We start from the raw sequence: 19,637 nt of genomic DNA, 5'->3' as shown, positions 1-19,637 counted from the left end.
TTGTAACGCAGTGTTACAACATGCCCCCGCCTGCACAACTGGGATTTAAACCCTGCTAGTGTCTTCTGCTAGTTAGCGAAGCATTAAAGAACTATCTCAACTGTTAAATAACATCTTGGAGATTAAAATATTATCAGATTTGTCTAATTTTAAATAAACACAAAAAATAGAGATGAAAAATTAACTTAAGTAAGAAATTTACTTTTGCTATAGTTTAATAAATGTCTATGGATATCTTCCAAAAAAAAAAATTATTTTGGCGGATTTTTTTTTTCTATATAGTGTTGATATGGCAACTAGTAAATACACAAAGTTTCGTCATCCAAGCATGTGCGGAAGTATTTAAAACAAGCGTGTTACAACTAACCCCGCGTTAGGTTGTGCCCCGCGCTCCCCTACCGCATGGCGGTACAAAATATGACCGCCGCTCAGGCCTGCACTGGCTTTCCACAAAAATAAATGACGTGGAGCAATTTGGCTGTATTGCGTGTTTATGAATATACCTAAAAAAAGTAGTAGTATGTGCATGTCTGTCTGTGTGTGTATGTGTGTGTGTGTGTGTTTGTGTATGTGTGTGTCTGTGTGTGTGTGTGTGTCTATGCGTCAGAGGTGGGAGTAAGTCACTAAATGCAAGTCTCAAGTCAAGTCCAAGTCTTAACATTGCAAGTCAAAGTCAAGTCAAGTCATTCTGTTGTAAGGGTCAAGTCAAAGTCAAGTCAAGTCATTCTGTTGTAAGGGTCAAGTCAAGTCAAGTCAAGTCAAGTCGCAACTTAGTCATCAAGTCATAAGTCACACACAGGCTCGTTTTACACATTTTTTTTTAACTCTGGGACTTTTATTACTTATTTAGACACAGAGGGCTGATGGGTTACAAAAATAAATAAACTAACTTGTGTGTAATAAATAAAATATCATTAAGAAGCACTTTAAATGCTCTAAAATAAAAATAAATTAAATGAACACAAGTAAACAAGAATTAATAAAACTTTTCCCATCTTGTGCTAGCCATACATATAGTTATTTTGCTGTGATGTCAAATTTCCAGATACTTACATAATTGTGATGAATTTAATCCTCTTTAAGTTATTATTTTGCAGTGTAAGATTCCAGTTAACACCTTTAAATATTACATAAATGTATTATGCATTTTTATTAAACTTAATGTGTATAAATCAGCAGAAAAAAGTAATTCTTGAAAAAATCTGCACAGTAATTTTATAAAATCTAAACATGTTAATAAAAACAAATTACTATTAGTACTCTTATAAAATTCAATCAGGCAGTCATACATTTCACAATTTTATATTTATTAATGTCAAGAATTCAGAAGTGTATTTATATAGCCTACACACTACACAGAAATAATATACAATTAAATTATGCTTATTTTAAATGTATTGAGCAGGCTAGGTATAAAAAAATATAAGCTTTTAATAATCTTTCAGTGCGCAAAACTATGATAATGAAACGCTTCAAAACAGAACGCACAAAGCGCGTATGCAGAATGATGTGCTCAAAGCAACATGGAGTCACAGTGTTCAGCGCTGCGCTGCACAAGTGCGCATTTAAAAGTTCACGGCACAAAGCGAAGAAATGTCGAGCGCACAAATCCTAGTGTATATCTGTCCAACAGTTTATTGATCATTTGTTTCACAGTTTTAAATTCCAGTTATTGTGCGTTTGATGCCGATTCATAGTCCTTGTGATGTGCGTGATCTAACAAGCACACGGTAGTGAGTCGTTTAAAAACAGCAACAAACTCCAACAAAATAAAGTCATTTTATGCAAATCCACAGCCTTTTATCTACAGATCATGCATTATAATGTGAATATATCATATTGGAGAATGGAGAGAGTTTTACCGTGCATCCAACCGGAAGAGGCGCGCGCTGTTTGAATACTGAATGGAGAATGATTGACAGCCACAGAGGAGGGAAAACGAGTTTCCGTAAAAAAAAAAAAAAAAAATCACAATAATTGAAATAAATTATTTTCCACAAGTCATTTCAAGTAAATAGGCACAAGTCCGAGTCAAGTCTAAAGTCACAAGGAGCAAGTCTAAAGTCAAGTCGAGTCTTTTCAGAGATCTAGTCAAGTAAGTCTCAAGTCCAGAAAATTGCGACTCGAGTCTGACTCGAGTCAAGTCATATGACTCGAGTCTCCCACCTCTGCTGTGCGTGTATGTATGCGTGCGTACATGTGTGTGCGCATGTGTGTGTGTCTGTGCATGTGGATTTGTATGTGTGTGTATGGGTGTGTGTCTGTGCGTGTGGATGTCAGTGTGTGTGCATGCTTGCGTTTGTTTGTATTCCTGCATGTGTGTGTGTGACAGTATCATCCTAAACCAGCAACCCTTCGCTCAACACCACCATCTACAGGCCGATGAGTGTACAGTCACTAAATGTGCACATAAATGAATTTATTTTATACCCCCCCATGGATGAAATTCTACGAAACTTAGCATACCCCCAGAGGATGTCAAGTTAATCATACACATGAAATATGGTGCAGTTCTGAACATCTCAACTGAAGATAGGGGCGATTAAAGCAGAATAATATTGCATTTTCATTTTTTATGGGAGGGGCGCAAATCACAAATGAGTGATTATGGGCTAGGTTGATGTGGGCCCTTAAGAGCAACATACCATAAAAATTTCTTCATCCTCGGTGCCACGGTTCAGGTAGTTATTTAGGAAAAACTGCATTTTTGGGGTTTGGGGGGGCCCAGTGCGGGGGGGGGAGTGGCCCCCAGGGACCAAACGAAATTTTTCCGTAAAAGTCTAGTGGGGCTACATGCCCACCAAATTTCATGTTCCCCGGTGTTTCGGTGTCCCTGGTATCGTTGACGAAAAATTCAGATGACAAAAAAAAAAAAAAAAAACTATGACAATCGATTATGGGCTAGGTTGATGTGGGCCCTTAAGAGCAACATACCATAAAAATTTCTTCATCCTCGGTGCCACGGTTCAGGTAGTTATTTAGGAAAAACTGCATTTTTGGGGTTTGGGGGGGCCCAGTGCGGGGGGGGGAGTGGCCCCCAGGGACCAAACGAAATTTTTCCGTAAAAGTCTAGTGGGGCTACATGCCCACCAAATTTCATGTTCCCCGGTGTTTCGGTGTCCCTGGTATCGTTGACGAAAAATTCAGATGACAAAAAAAAAAAAAAAAAACTATGACAATCGATTATGGGCTAGGTTGATGTGGGCCCTTAAGACCAACATACCATAAAAATGTCTTCATCCTCTGTGCCACGGTTCAGGTAGTTATTTAGGAAAAACTGCATTTTTTGGGTTTGGGGGGGCCCAGCGAGGGGGGGGAGTGGCCCCCGGGGACCAAACGAAATTTTTCCGTAAAAGTCTAGTGGGGCTACATGCCCACCAAATTTCATGTTCCCCGGTGTTTCGGTGTCCCTGGTATCGTTGACGAAAAATTCACGGGGGCCCCAGCGCGGGGGGGGAAGTGGCCCCCGGGGACCAAACGAAATTTTTCCGTAAAAGTCTAGTAGACCAACATACCATAAAAAATTCTTCATCCTCGGTGCCACGGTTCAGGTAGTTATTTAGGAAAAACTGCATTTTTTGGGTTTGGGGGGGCCCAGCGCGGGGGGGGAGTGGCCCCCGGGGACCAAACGAAATTTTTCCGTAAAAGTCTAGTGGGGCTACATGCCCACCAAATTTCATGTTCCCCGGTGTTTCAGTGTCCCTGATATCGTTGACGAAAAATTCACGGGGGCCCCAGCGCGGGGGGGTAAGTGGCCCCCGGGGACCAAACGAAATTTTTCCGTAAAAGTCTAGTAGACCAACATACCATAAAAAATTCTTCATCCTCGGTGCCACGGTTCAGGTAGTTATTTAGGAAAAACTGCATTTTTTGGGTTTGGGGGGGCCCAGCGCGGGGGGGGAGTGGCCCCCGGGGAACAAACGAAATTTTTTCGTAAAAGTCTAGTGGGGCTACATGCCCACCAAATTTCATGTTCCCCGGTGTTTCGGTGTCCCTGGTATCGTTGACGAAAAAATTCAGTAGATGACGAAAAAAAAAAAAGAAAAAAAAACTTTGACAATCCCTATATGACCGCTTTCGCTAGCTACGCTAGTGGCGGTCATAATAAATGCACCATATTAGCCTATATAATATATTTTACTTAACATGTTAATGATTGATATCTTGATTATTTAATGTAACCTATGTTTTAAATATCTGTCATGAAAATGACAGCAACTGTGTAAATATTTATATTTCAATAACAAATTAGAGTAGAAAACCTAAGTTAATGAGAAAACTGCCTAATGTGCAGTTTACATGTTTTCATACAATGTGTTGAGTGTTGATTATTATATCTAAAAATAAATAGTATCTGAAATTAGGCTAAAAGTCTAGGCTCTGTTGTTAACCTTTAAGGTTATAGTAATGTGTGGGCTCCCTATATAGTTTACAGCATTAGCAGATCTTTTTTTTTGTTTTTTTGTTTAATTGTAATTGAATTAATTTAAAGACAAAGACAGAATCTGTTCATTAAACCACTGTAAAAAAAAGAAGCAATTTTAGCTTTCTAAACCCCCCACCCCACCGAACCGAACCGAGATGTCAAAACCGTGGGGCGTACCGAACCGTCAGTTTTGTGTATCGTTGTACCCCTAATATATATATATATATATATATATATATATATACAGTGTGTATAGTGTGTATGCTTGAGCATTGATTTATAATGTTTTAAGACTTTGAATAAGAATATACAGTACCAGAGAAGTATTCTGACAAAATTGGAGGTAATTTAAAATGCTTATCATTTAGGACAGACTTGACTTACTTTACTAACCTAAACAATAAATACTAAGGTTAAAGGTGTTGAGATCAAAGTACACACCACAAAACACCATGTTGTTTTTGCTCATTTACCAGTAGTACCAATATTTATTGAGCTCACTACACTTAGTGATGTCAGCTTGGATGAGCTAAGTGATGTGGGTGTAACTGGAATTCACTTGCCATTATCATCTTTTCCCAGTGGAGAACCTGAAAGGAAATTCTTTGTTTTGGTTTCCTTTAGCACAAGCTAAAAGTGACATTATTTATGTCAACTGATAAAAGCATTTTGCCCAGGGATGAAAGCATGAATTTATCTATATCTCTCATGTGAGGCGATTACAAACTAACTGCTGGAGCAGTTTGAGTCACATCATCCAACTTAATAGAGACAATTTACTGAGGTATTAACGTAAAAGATATTTATTACACAGAGAAATTCAAACAAATTATTTTATTTTATTAAAAATGTGATAACTCAAAACAACCTTGTGAAAAGGATGGTTTTAGTACCGATATACACACAGTACAGCATTGTAAAAAACAGGACAAACAATCAAACACATTAGATGAAAGGAAGATACATGATTAAATTAGTGTTTTTTAGGAGAATATGGATGAAGGATAGAAGAGATTGATGGAACACAGGCAACAGTATTCCAGAGTGATGTGCGGGATGCTTGAGCTAGTCCACAGGTTCAGGAAGATCATGGTTGAGTTCAGCATATTCTAACAGGCTTTGCTACAAAAACACAAGCATGAAATTGATTGATGAGATGTATGTCATCACTTTCAGAAATCAGATTAAATGGAAATTGACATTTGTTCATGTTAGTAACATCCTCAAAAAGATACATTTCTCACTTGTCACCCTTTACATGCTTAACTCTGCTGGTAATCCACCAGAGATGCACACATAAGAAGAGGTGAATCATAAGATTAATCATTAGTGTGGAATTTAATAATAATAATAATAATAATAAAAACAAGGACATTTTGGTTGATGCCAGTTTAACTAACAGTTTAGATGTACTTTGTCTTCCTTTACTCTTGCCTTTCACAGAGTTTATGAGGTCACTGTGTGTGTGACCGCTCTGTAAATTCTGGCCCTCTGTTCAAGAGGAAACCACAGCCCTGCTATTTGTTCCTATCTGGAAAGTCTGACTGGTGCTTCCCTCTTCACTTACTGTAGACAGATTTTACAAAAAACACACATTCAGTCCTCTATGTGAGTATGTTACATCCTCACACATGACATTAAGATTCTGAAGAAAACCAAGATCACATTTAGTGGTCAGGTGCAGGGATGTGTCATGCTACTGCATGTAAGATATTACTTATAAAATGAATGTGTTAGGAATTGGCGGATTGCCCTTTGACAATAAATGTTGTTGGTTTGTAAATAAACAAGATGCACACTTGTTGAAGTAATGTTTGATTTTGAGTCATTTGAAAAAAAACAGAAAGCACTGTTTACTACTGTTTGTCAACCAATAAACATTTTTAACATTATACTTTCTTATCTGTTTGAAGTTTGAATACACTGAGACACAGGAGACTTCCTGATTTGTTTTTTTTAAAGATCAGACAGCAGGATGGAAAAAATTTGCAGACAATGGGCGATCCACTGGCTTAGAAGGTCATGCGGATTGAAAGAAGGGAACTTACATGGTTAATATTCTCAGGAGCCCCTGTATAAACGATCAGAAATATGATTAGAAAAAGAGAGCCATTTCAACACAACCCACTGTTTGCATTACATAATTTTTTGTGTAATTTGTGTGTGCCTTCTTAGCTGGTTGTACCTTGAGAGGTCTGAAGCTCACTGTATACAGTCTCTGTGCCTTTTCTCAGAGGAACTAAAGAACAAAATAATATGAGGGTTTAAGATGCTTTTTAATTGCTTAAAAAAAAAATCATAATTTTTTAAAGAAATGTTTTGTGTAAAGAGTCAAATGCAAACTGTAACTGTAATTCTGGATAAGTAAGTGGCTATTGGAGTTAGTAGGAACCTAATTAGTCTGGCCTTTCCTGTTTATAAGATGTCTCAGTAATTAAATCCAAGGCCCTTGATAATTTGGATAGTTAGACCCTACCCAGGAAGTGGCTTTTCTCTAATCAGAAATCATAATCTTCCTCTTTAAAGGCAAGAGGAGCGAGAGGAGAAAAAAAAGAGATGGATATGATTTTAAAAGGTTGAACTTACTTTGTGTAGGATCTACAGGTTGAGGATGAACAACATCTGTGTACTCTACGTCCCCTTCATTTGGTGACTGTAGGCTGTCCTGATCAGCTTCATCTGGTAGAAAAAAATTAACAACAAGAATAAAAGTGAACAAAATCATGTAGTTGAGAGATTTTGAGAATTCAGGTACAGTATATGCTGCAAGAAAAATGCTAGTAGTTTGGACAGTGCCTGGGAACCGGCATTCAGATTATTACTTGAGTGGTGATGTACCTGGAGGTCTTTCACTCCAAACACTCTCTTTGTTATTCACCTCCACTAAAACACAGCAAAAAGAGTGCATCAGCCAAGGTCAGTTACATGCCACTGGTCTCAGGTGAAATAAAATTAGTTGAAGTACATTCATTCTTATCCCAAACTTTACCAAAATATGTTATTTTCCGATTTTAGATAATTTAGTCATCTGAGGTGTTAGGAACGACTAAACGAACGCATGCACACATACACGGACGGACACACACACACAAACACAAACACAAACACACGACTTTAACAGAGTTCAAATTTAGACTTGCCCTGATTTCTCACCAAATCTATAAGCTCACTTTTCAGCATGTTAAACACGTTTTAGAATTAGTCAGTGACATTTCCCTGCTTTTAGAGACATTGCATCTGAACTAAACTGTTTGGTCTGGACACAAGTGACTGTACAATAAACCAGACAAATACAAAAGCAGGAAATTGTACATAAAATAAATGCCTATACAAAGTTGCCATTCAAAATGTGATTTAAACCAAAGGAGGTAACTATATCTTTAGCAGAAATATTAAATGATCCCTAGTTTATATCTCTTTCAAATATATTAAAAAAGACAGACTGGAGAAAGTCAGACGTTGACAATCTTTCAATAAGAGGGAAGAAATTCAAAATGAGGAAATTCCAAATAAAGCATTTTATTAGATTTAAAGTGCCTACCAAATCTGAATGTATGTACCAACTAAACACATAGACACAATCATATAAATTAAATAATGCATTAACACAGACACTTTTAGTGTAAAATGAAACAAACATCTATTAACAAACATATGATGATGGAAGCAAAAACATACACACATAAGCAAAGCAGTTAAATCAGAGAAAAAGGACACGGTGAACAGATTATACAGATTCTGTTAAGATGAATGATGAGCCAAACTGATATGATAAAGGTGAATTAAACATTTTTCTCCTGTTGTAAGGAGAAGATGGGGCAGTTGACTGTAATACTTTAGTAGCCAGCATCAAAAAGTGACACAATTTGATGACAAATTGAACATTTAGATATTGTCTAGATGGTCTCTTGGATTTCAAAACTGTTTCCATTAATTGTGGAGATCTCATGTCCCATAGGTCACCTTGTCTGTCAAGTCGTCAAAGGGTAGATCTGCGTGTGGAATTAGAAAGTGAGTTTGCCAGCGCACACAGTGTCTTAGTACAGTAACATTTAGTGGAAACTGGCAACTAAATGTAATGGTCATAGATTAACACACATATAAGTTATGTAGACAGATAGCAAAGCCTGAATACTCCTGGTCTGTCCTCTTGACTCATGAAAAGGATGTGTGTGTTTCACCGAACAGCATCTGCTCTGAAACAATGAAGTTGCTCTTTAACAGGAAGTAAGGGGGGAGGGCACTCTGTAAGTGTGTGGACAGTTTAACAAAGAGTCAACTTAAATCTGTTCCACACAGTAGCGTCAGTTTTCCACCAATGACTTGAGATGAGACCCACACTCATAAAAATAAAAGTTCTTTGGTTCCATGAAGAACCATTAACTTCCATGGAACCTTTCCATTACAAAAGGTTAAAAATTACTTTATAGTGGAAAAAAGGTTCTTTAGATTTTAAAATGTTCTTTACAGTAAGAAAATGGGTTATTTAAAGAACTGTTCACTGAAAGTTTCTTTGGAGAACTAAAAAAAAAGTGTTCTTCTATGGCATTGGTGAAAGAAAAAAACTTTTTGGAAACAGTTTGGCATGCCCCAAAACTATTGAAAGAACTTCCATCCAAATGACCCACAGTTTGGTGTCTAATCACAAAAGGAGTCAATATAAAGTACTATATTTCAAGGAAAGATTTGTCAGTGTTGCAAGAGTTTTGGTCTGAAAAGGTGAATGGCCACAACATAGACTAATAGTGAAAAAGAGTGAAAGAATAAATGGAGTGGATAATGATGACTGAGAAACAAATAAAAAATATAAAGAGACTACCTGTGTGGGCATTATAATGGGGGTCATGGGTGAGACTCAGGGTTAGAGAGTCATCTGATTTAGGACTTGCAGGCTTTCTGAGGATTGGTGAGAGAAAAATCAAAAGTATTCATTAAATATTCGCCGCTACCTAACTTTCTTGGTTGTCTGTGGATAAAATAAACTGGGATGGTCAGTAACTATGGTCTAACAACTATCTAATAAAACAAAAAACCCTAATCTTGTCCCTCTAATGCCGTTAACCCAAGACCAACTTATACATAAGTCAGTCAACTCACACTGAAAGTTTGGCAGCCATCTGTCTTTTACCTGTGACAGAGAGAAAAGTTCAAAAGGGAGTTTTGTTCACAGATCAGACATGTGGGCAGCTTGTAATGCAGGGGGGCTGTAGGTCTCTCTACCTCGCTTGGCCTTGTAGCGCATCACGATGAAAAGGACCAGCAGCGCCACTAACAGCATGCAGAACACAGCAATCAAAGCCTTTTTCCACATTGCCAGGCTCACTACGGGGAGAACCGGTATAAAGAGACATATCAGAAAATGACTAGTCAGCAAATAATGTGGACTTTTCTTTATTACCTTTAAGATTTTAAAGAAATATTTGGTGACTTTGAAGGAACAGGTCATCCATAAGTTAAAACTGTGTCACCATCTACATGTCTTTCGTAACCTGTATGACTTTCTTCCGTGGAGCGCAGAAGGGTTTTTTAGTAGCAAAATGTCCAAGATGCTTTTTTTTTTTTTCATACAATAAAATTTAAAGTTGGCCATGGCTGTCAAGCAATATTTTTATTGAATAATGATTTTTAATGTCAGTCTGTTCTTCACAAAAAAACAAAAACAAATAAAAAACATATTGCATGGCTTCAGAAGACTTGGAAAATAACCCATGACACATAAGGTGCTTTCACACCGGGTTGTTCTAGGAACTGTTCTAGCCACCAGGGTGGTTCCCAGAAAACGAATGGTTCCCTTAGGAGCATTTTCCTGGTTGCATTTGCACCCAACTGAGCATGGGTTCTCCCAAGGTTTTTTTCTCCATTCTGCCACCTGATGGAGTTTTGGTTCCTTGACACTGTCACATTTTTCCACCTTTGTTGGCATTGGCTTGGCTTGCTTAGTTGGGGACATTAAATTTAACATTAAATTTAATATTCAACAATAATATTGATCTGCCTGCATTGACACTATTATACAAGAACTGAACTGAGCTGGACGATGACATCACGGTTTACTCCAGAGCAGCTATATATATATATATATATATATATATATATTCCAACAAAGGTGGAAAAATGTGACAGTGTCAAGGAACCAAAAGGAACCAAAGAAAGGAACCTATATATATATATATATATATATATATATATATATATATATACAGTGGGTACGGAAAGTATTCAGACCCCCTTACATTTTTCACTCTTTGTTATATTGCAGCCATTTGCTAAAATCATTTAAGTTCATTTTTTTTCCTCATTATTGTACACACAGCACCCCATATTGACAGAAAAACACAGACTTGATGATGAACTTAAATGATTTTAGCAAATGGCTGCAATATAACAAAGAGTGAAAAATGTAAGGGGGTCTGAATACTTTCCATTATAGTACTATATATAGTACCCACTGTATATATATATATATATATATATATATATATATATATATATATATATATATTTTTTTTTTTTTTTTTACAAAAATGAAACATCACTGAACTTAAGCTGGAATGTGACACTATTTTCTTCTGGAAACAAACCTTTTTGCATTACTTTCCTGTTATCTCTGTAAAGCTGCTTTGAAACAATCTGTATTGTAAAAAGCGCTATATAAATAAATGTGACTTGACTTGCTAGCAGAGCAGAAATACATAATCATGTTTGGCTTGGTCCCCTCAAAGTTGCGTTGGATTTTCCCTTAACCATAAAGGTTAAGAGGCCCATCTATCACTGTTTTCCATGTTTGTAGAGTTAGTTTCTGGAGTAAATATGCTATAATCTATATGTTAACGTAGCTTCTTTTTTTTTTTTTTATGGCGGGTGTTGGTGTTTCGCGTGCATTCGGCCAATCAGCGTACACTAACGTCACTGGTAGTTCCTATAGTGCTGGTTTAGACCCTACTCTGAAGTAGGAGCTAATTTAGTTCCTCCAAAAGGAGTTCCTAGAACTAAAATCGTTCCTAGGTCCTGCGGTGCGACCTCAATGGTTCTAGGAACTACCTCCGCTGCGAAAGCCCCTATACTTTGTTCTTAAAGGGGAACAGAGTGGCTGTCTTGCTTTAGGAGAGGTAGGAGAAAAAAACACAGGTATTGCACACAGAACATTTTGTTCAAACAAATTGGTGAGATTTGACTTTATACTCTCTGCAAAAAAAAAATATATATATATTTTAATGTTTTTGAGAATGAACCAATGTAATGCAATCTAATAAAAAAAAACTGCATACGCAAATAATATTATTTAGGAAAGAACTAATAATATTGTATTCATTTATGTATTGAGTCTTGATGTCATTTCATAGAATTGACTATTTATTTGATGAAAATCCTAAAGAAGCAAATGTTTAGGACTTTATTGGAAACTTTGAAACAGAAAGAACAAATGAAACTCAGTATGCTGAAGAAAGATAACGCTCACCTTCGACCTTGACAATGTCACTCCTGCTTGACATGTCTGCCGTGTTAAATGCCTCGCAGTAGTAATTTCCACTGTTTTTTCTTTTCACTGTACTCAGGACAAATGAGGATGAATTACTCTGGACTGTTGTGGTGTGAATTGCTGTGTGATTGCTGCCATAAAACCTAAAACTGATTGGTGGAGAGCCTTTTGGAATGCCACATATCAGGGTAACATCATTGCCCTCTTCAATGTTTTCAGGAACTGGAAGGACTGTCAGTAAGGGCTTCCCTACTGGAACTAAAGACAAGAGAAAAATTAACTCAAAGATGTCTGCAAAACAAACAAAACAATTCTAGGCCATTGCTTTTACTAAGTGACATAACATGAAATCAGTGGTTCTTAACCAGGGGCCTGGGGCCAACAAGGGGGACCACACACTGGACCAAACCTTTTCTTATAGAATCCTGAAAAACTGTTAAAATAAAAAAATAACAATACTATCACATATAAATAACACAAAACTATAGTCAGTTACATTTGAACGTGCACACGCAGAACTAAAAAAAAAGTTCTAATTTCTACAGAATTACAATGGCCATCATTTATAAAGTTATTTCTCTAATTATTGGATAAAAAGGATTTTTGAAAGTTTTCAGAGTCAAATTGGGTTCAAAATTAAAACAAATATCTTTACAATGAACTCACCTATTACAGTCACATGTAGCCTTTCACTCATCTTGATTGAGACTTGACCATTATTCTCTGCTTCACACAAGTAACTACTAATGTCTGAAGGAGTTGATATCAAGGTTAAGAAACGAGCCTCCTCTTGAAAGTGAGACACCTTGGTCCAGTTCAGAATTAAATTGTTTCTCTTCAGAGAGTAGATAATTGGCAGACTTCCATTCTCAGAGTGGCAACGGATCCAAAATGGCTTATCCACGATAACAGGACCATCAACTGTGATCTCAGGCTTTGAAACAAGCACTTGAGAGAAACAATGGTTAATTAATACTTTTATATCTTTTTTTTTTCTTTTTTTTTTTTTCAAGACAGAGTTGATAGGCACTGCCTACCTTTTGCTCCTAACAGCAGCATCGAGCTCTCTTTGATAATCCTATTGGCTTCAGCCTTACACACGTATTTCCCATTAGTCGCTTTGCCTGCAGTGCCACTATATCTGTTATCATTTATTACAAGTGTTTTGTCTCTATATATTGAATACTTTATATCTTCCCTTTGAATTCTTGAGGCAAAGCTTCTGATTTGGCATGTAATGGCGAAATGTTCTCCTTCAAATACCTCAGCAGGATGAATGCTCAGGAAAGGTATAGAGAAAATCTCTGAGGCAAAAATATGCAAGTCATTATTAAAAGAGAATATATATTAGTTTTTGACCAAACAAGAAGCAAAGTGTGGAAGCAAACAAGGTCTAAAATGCATAATCTAAGATGTGATTGTGCAGATTCACAAAAAAAAAAAAAATATTCTGAAGACTTGTAATATACAGTAACATACAAAGTCACATTGACCAATAGTTCTTTTATGGTGCTATTTTTGTCCTTTCTGCATACTGACAGCTCATGGTCACTGCATGTTTCTAAACAAATGTACTAATCAAAAAATCTCTGTTAATACATTATTTAGGTGAAATTTCACAAGAAATACATCATGAAATAACATTGAAAAACATTCAATATTTCTCACCTTTTACAGTGATGTTCAAAGAGGAGGATTTATGAACACCACCGAGGCTTGAAATGCACTCATATTCTCCAGAGTCATTAGCCTTAGCAAGCATAGCATAATCTTCATGTATCATGTTCGAACTAAGTGTAGTGTGCCCATGGCTCAAAATGAGTTCTGAATTTCTCTGCGGAGTCATATTCACACTGCAGCTGAAGGTTATGTTATCTCCTTCTGTGACATATGTTGATGGAATGACTGTAATATTGGGTTTGATCCCCAGCTCTAAATTGGAACAGAATATGTACATATTTAAACTTACTTCCAGGATGAACAAATCCATTAAACCTATTAATAATCCATAAAAAAAAAAAAAAACTTCCTACCTTCAATGTCAATACTAATCACATTACTGTTGCTAGATGTTTCTACTGTGCTACCCAGATTAATGGAATAGTAGCAAAACATATTCACAGTTCCCTTATCAAGGGTCAGCTTCTGCTCAACTTTTTGACTATTGGTGTATTTCCGGTAGAGTTCCTCAGGTCCATCTCTAAAGAAAAACATCAAAAAACCTGTTTCTCCCTCTGCTGTACAGACAGCAGTAAAATCATCTCCTTCTGTCAATCTCAGTTTATCCACTGTTAGGACTGGTGCCAGAAGACCTGCAGACACATCAGCTGATATTAGGATTCAAGAACAAGAATCTTCTAGACATTGAACTGATGTGTTACTCTACCTTTCACTGTCAGGTATTTGGCTTTGCTCTCCCACTTTTTCTTCTCAGTGACAACAGCACATTTGTACATCCCAGTGTGGCCCACTCTGGCATCAGGTATAGAGTAGAGGGAGTCCGTAGCATTGGTCTGGTCAGTATTTAACGGTTGATCATATTTGTAGAATTTGTATTTATAGTTGAGATGAGACCCTGCGGTGCGGCTGACTTCTGCCTGGCATATCAGTGACACATTTGTACTACTTTGAACTTCATTCCTGGGCTGGATAATAAGTATTATGCTTTTTATGAAGACCTCTGAGGAGAAAAAAAAGCCATTTTACTACTCCGATAGGAATGGAGGTTTCAAGGAATAAGATACAACTTGTTTAACAAGATACTTGTAGATCCTACTCCGCAAGAAATCAATTCTACTCAGACGGCTACAGTTAGAACTCAGAAGACCGGTGGACTAATCAAACTACCTTCAACAACCTATAGAAACCTTGGACTCATCTCATGAGTCTGTTCGTAGCATATTTGTGGTTCATTCAGCACAGTCTTTGATACCCTTATGAGGGAAACAAACATGGAGGACAGTCTTATTATCTATCTCCCTTTTGATAGTGGTGTCCAGGGGGTCTCAACATTAGGGCAGGAAGGAAAATAGTTAAACATATTTCGAGGGTTCCATCTCTTGGGATTAGAACTATTTTAGAAACCTCTGTCCACACCCATTTTATTCTAATTATTCAGTCCCACAGAGGCTGTTACAAATGCAATGTTTTCTAAAGATCCAGTTAATAAAAAAAGTAATATAACTATTTAGTGGCATATTAAAAGTTATATCAATATAAAATGTTATATTTTTGTGTTATAGGGTTTTGTTTTTCATTACCTATGTCATACTTATTCAAACCTTTTTCCAATATTGCTGTTTTTAAATCCCTCACTAGTATGGTAAGGTAAAAAATTGTTTTAAAACAATATCAAGCTTTTGGGAACTCTATAACAACACTTAATTAGCTTTAGCTGTGATGCATGCATAATTATAGCTCATGCATATGCTGAAATTCAGTAGCAGATATGGCCAAGACAAAAGAGCTCTCACAAAAGCTATGAGAAGTTGTTTGATTACTTCCAATAGGCTATGGCTATAAGAACATTTCCAAGACATTAAAAGTTCCTAGAGAAAGAGCATTGTTTTAAAACGCATCATTTTACCACAGCAAACCTTCCAGCACATGGAAGAAAAAGCTCAATTTAATCAAGGGAAATAAAATCAAAGGCATCAAGATCAGAGCCGATGAGGAAAAAAACCCTCAATTTCCTACCAAAGGCTTGCAAGATGACCTGTTGAATGGAGGAAAAAAAAAAAATCAGTGCAGACTATGAAAAGAACCCTAAACAAACATTTGAACCCTAAACACATCGACAAAAGCCACTCTTGAACAAGAGAACATACAAGGCTGACTTGAACATGCTAAAAGGAATTTGGATAGGACTGTGTAGTTCTTGGAAGATTGTTTGGAGTGATGAGACCCATGGATCAGCAGTATGTCTGATACAAAAAAAGACATGGCTTAAAAGAACACCATTCGCAGGGTCAAACATGAATGTGGGTCAGTCTTGTTATGGGGATGCTTTGCTGCTGCAGGAAGTGAAAATCTGGACCATGTGACCGGCGTTATGGATTCTTTTAAGTATCAAGCTATTTTTGCAAAGATTATGATGCCTTTAATTCATAAATTGAAGCTTCACTGTATCATTAGACTTTCCAGGACAAGGATCCCAAGTATACATTCAAATCTACCAAAGCTTGGTTTAGGGATCTGTGAGATTTGAAGAAAGGAGTGGCAGCACGGAAACCAAAGAATATCAGTGAGCTGGAAGCTTTTGCACACAAATAATGGCCTAAGATTCCAGTAGAGAGGTGACAAAAGCTTTTAAGCACTTACAGGAAATGCATATTTGAAATTATAAAGAGTAAAGGATTCTCTACAAATTTTGGGGGTTGAATAATTTTGTATATGGATATTAATAAACTTTTTATTATGATCACACCCTTTTATAATAATACCATCAAACCTGTATGTATACTAATTATATTGATGTCCTCAATAATAGAGAGACATTACATATTTGGCTACTTCACAAATGGACATGGACATTCAACATCTAGATTTTAGTTTTAAATTTGATATTCTTTATAAGGGAAAGAATATGTAAGTGATTAATTTGTTCACCATTTCTTTTTTTTCTTTACTACTTTAATAGTTATTTTTGATCTAGTTCAGTTTATTGGTCCTTTGGTGTGATGAATGAAATTTTAAAAGTCAATATTTCATGTTGTTCTCTATGAAGCCATAAAAATATACATACATAATTGCTATTTCAAAAGGTTATCGTCAGACAAATTAGTTAAGTTTAAAGTTATTTGGGGAAAATCTCTATTTCTAATAAGTGCATTGCACAGCAGGACTAAATAAACGATCATGGTTGTTCTACATAAGCTGGCAAAGCATATAAGGAGCTAAAGCTTGTATATATAGCTCCATCAACTATAGTGACATTATGTGATTTGGATTCAAGCTTATAATATTTGGCAGTAAGAGCATCATGCCGAAAGAGAACGATGCGTCAAATCACACGACCGTTCTCATGCCTCACTTCCCGCTAGAACCAGGGCATGTGACAATACACATGGACATGTTTTCAAAAACAGTAGCACAGTACCACAAAGCGTAACAAAAATCCTTAGTCCAAATAATAAGGAATTTATTGGTATTAATCAATGTGGTCAAAATATTCAAAATCCTTATTACAATTAAATTTAACAAACCGAAAACAACTACTTTCCACAGTTTAACATTCCACTGTTAAATAATGATTATAACATTCTGAAAATGAACAACAAGGCAGAGAAATTAGCAGCTTACAGACCTGCACAGGCTCCTTCTGCTGATTTCAGATGTCATTGAAGAAGATAAAAAAAACAAAAAAAAACAAAAAACAAACAAAAATCAAGACAAATTCATATCCAAGCAACTTCAGTATCCATTTAAAGCAGAACTGAGAGACTAGACATAAAAGGTGTCCTTACAGGTGAGGAGAAAGAGGAGGAGAATGGTGCCCATCCTTAGAGAGGGCTGGATCTTCACCTGCATGGCTGAGCACTTCTAACCAGTGTGTGTGTATGTGTGTTATGGGACAAAGTGAATTGGGACTGAAAGGAGGAGCTGTGTATGTAGTGTTTCACTTCTGCCGGGTTATCACTTCATACAGCCTCTGTGCTCTTAATTTCACAGGAAGTGAGTGTTGCTTCCTGAGGAAGTGATGCCAGGAGCTGGAATGTTCACTCTGGCTAGATTTGCATCTCTCTGATGAGGCAGGAGGCTGCTGCAATGGACAAGAGGTGGAAGTGAACCTGTGTCAGTACTCTTCAGGTAAACACAGAGACTTCCATATCCAATTGTGAACCAACAGAGCCTTCCCAGAGAGGCGAAAACAGGGACATTATAAAAAACGAAAACAAAACAAAACAAAACAAAACAAAACAAAACAAAACAAAACAAAACAGAACTGCTAGATGATTACTCCTGTTTTAACTATGAAACCATGTCTGGCTTTCAGTCTTCCTGTAATGATCAGAACAAACAGGGCAAACAGTTATACTTTTGTGGACACAAAGCAGCAGCACATTCAAGATATAAAAGTATCTGCATCACAATAATGACAATTGCTTTTGTTCTAACAAATGTTTTGCAAGAATGCAAGAATTGTTTTTTCTAGTATTTATAGTAAATATAGTATATTTTGTTATACAGTTATAACAATTATAACATATAAACTGTTAACACACACACATACATTTTTTTTGCATTTTGCTGAATGACTTGAAAAGCAATCTTGTGAAAAGGTACAATAATAATAATAAAAAAAAAAAATAAGAAAAAAAGTTGACCAAAATGTGCTTCCTGTACCCTAAAATCTTGATAAAAAAAAAAAGTGTCAACTAACACAAATAAAAACTGCCAACATTAAGAGGAACTGGATAAAATTATGACAGAAACAAGCAAAGCAAAGAGACAAATAAATCAAACTGTACATTTATGTAACTGGTTTATTCGAATGCTTTCTTCTTGTCATTTATACCATGGTGAAAAAGCAGTCTACAGCCATGGAAAACCCCTGATTGTTTCAATTCATTTCAATTCTTTTACTTAAAAATTTTAAAACCCAAAGCAGGATTAGTAGAGCAGTAATTTCCAGTTTGATGAAGCCAGAGTACATCCCCAACTCCCCACAGCGAGCTGAAAAACGGTATATTCTGATGGGAATATACCGGCACAATTCATAAACAAATCCACAGAATTACCAAATTATCCTTTCAATGAAAACAAATGTCCAAAAGGGGCAGAGAATCCAACAAGAGACTAAGGGTCCTGGGGAAAGGTGAAGGACAAATGTGCTTTCTCTTTCCCTTCAGGGATTAATGCGAACACAGCAAGAGAATGGCAGCCATACCATGAAATACAAGTAAAAAAAAAATAATAATAAAATAAAATAAAAAAAACATTTGAAATGAAGAGGAGATTAAAAGATGAAAAAATAAAACCTTATCTGGTTAAAAATTTAAATACAGAAATTACATAAACCGGTTACAAAATGAATAACATCAATTCAAACACATTCCAAGAGCTGGATTTTGGGAAGGTAAGAATTAAACATATCTGTCAGTCATAATTTCGCATCATCAGTGACGTGTCTGAAAATCAGGGTGCTAGAGTTGATGGACAGTACACACAAGGATGTTTTACCTTCACCATCTCACTAAACAGAACAACAGATTCAGGACTAGTGTTAATTCAACTAATCAAGGAGCTAAGCTTCAAAATGTAAAAAAATATAATTTTTTTTCTTTCATTTATCTATAATTTGATTTGAAGACAAGAATTAAATTTCCCTAAAGTGTAATTTGATAGTGACATGATTGCCCGAAAGGAAAATGTCTAAGAGCTATGCAAGTATTTCTCAGTATTTGAGCCAGGCCTGTTTCCATCAGTCACCTCACAACAAAAGTTCAGATATGCTCACAGACATTTTTACTAGGATGTGAAAGGGAAAAAAACAAAACACTTTGATCAGATCTTTTACAAAAATACATTTCCACCCTGATCCTCAACCCTTCTAGTTTTATTGATTGGCTAAATGTATCAGCAACGCAAACTTCCTTACAAATCGTACTTTAGCACTGTTTAAAGCTTTTATTCACATTATGTACTCTAAAAATGTCAAACACTTAATATTAAAAAAGCTCCACCTGATTGTTCTGCAGTACTTTAGGGATAGTTCACCCCCAAAAAATG

The 19,637-nt window shown here is 36.3% G+C and overlaps 1 protein-coding gene across 4 annotated transcripts; it reads right to left on the bottom strand.

Moving 5' to 3' along the window:
• Positions 1-5,205: 5,205 nt before the first annotated feature.
• Positions 5,206-17,559, bottom strand: pecam1b (platelet and endothelial cell adhesion molecule 1b). Of its 4 annotated transcripts, XM_084426716.1 has the most exons (16): positions 17,372-17,559; positions 17,212-17,229; positions 14,293-14,586; positions 13,940-14,218; positions 13,575-13,838; positions 12,944-13,210; positions 12,573-12,854; positions 11,886-12,164; positions 9,647-9,748; positions 9,524-9,554; positions 9,246-9,322; positions 7,265-7,309; positions 7,013-7,105; positions 6,612-6,665; positions 6,475-6,497; positions 5,206-5,548 (listed from the first exon to the last, which is right to left on the bottom strand). In XM_084426716.1, the coding sequence occupies exons 1-16, from the start codon at positions 17,433-17,435 to the stop codon at positions 5,492-5,494; spliced, it is 2,229 nt and encodes a 742-aa protein (XP_084282842.1). In that variant the 5' UTR covers positions 17,436-17,559; the 3' UTR covers positions 5,206-5,491. The 4 variants fall into 4 exon arrangements, with proteins under 4 accessions (XP_084282842.1, XP_084282843.1, XP_084282844.1 ...); XM_084426717.1 differs by lacking the exons at positions 9,246-9,322; positions 9,524-9,554; XM_084426718.1 differs by lacking the exons at positions 7,265-7,309; positions 9,246-9,322; positions 9,524-9,554.
• Positions 17,560-19,637: the final 2,078 nt, after the last annotated feature.

The sequence above is a fragment of the Rutilus rutilus genome (assembly GCF_951802725.1).
Source record: "Rutilus rutilus genome assembly, chromosome: 12".
In the NCBI taxonomy this organism is placed as follows: domain Eukaryota; kingdom Metazoa; phylum Chordata; class Actinopteri; order Cypriniformes; family Leuciscidae; genus Rutilus; species Rutilus rutilus.
Note: the sequence above shows the minus strand (reverse complement) of the source record. Positions and strands in the feature narration are given on the sequence as shown.

Excerpts from the sequence above, each read along its gene's own strand:
- pecam1b (XM_084426716.1), bottom strand. The coding sequence starts at position 17,435 with ATGCAGGTGAAGATCCAGCCCTCTCTAAGGATGGGCACCATTCTCCTC. Across the intron at positions 13,211-13,574 it reads TTTGAACATCACTGTAAAAG|AGATTTTCTCTATACCTTTC; the intron begins GTGAGAAATATT and ends TTTTTGCCTCAG. Across the intron at positions 9,323-9,523 it reads ATGGCTGCCAAACTTTCAGT|AAAGCCTGCAAGTCCTAAAT; the intron begins GTGAGTTGACTG and ends ACCAATCCTCAG.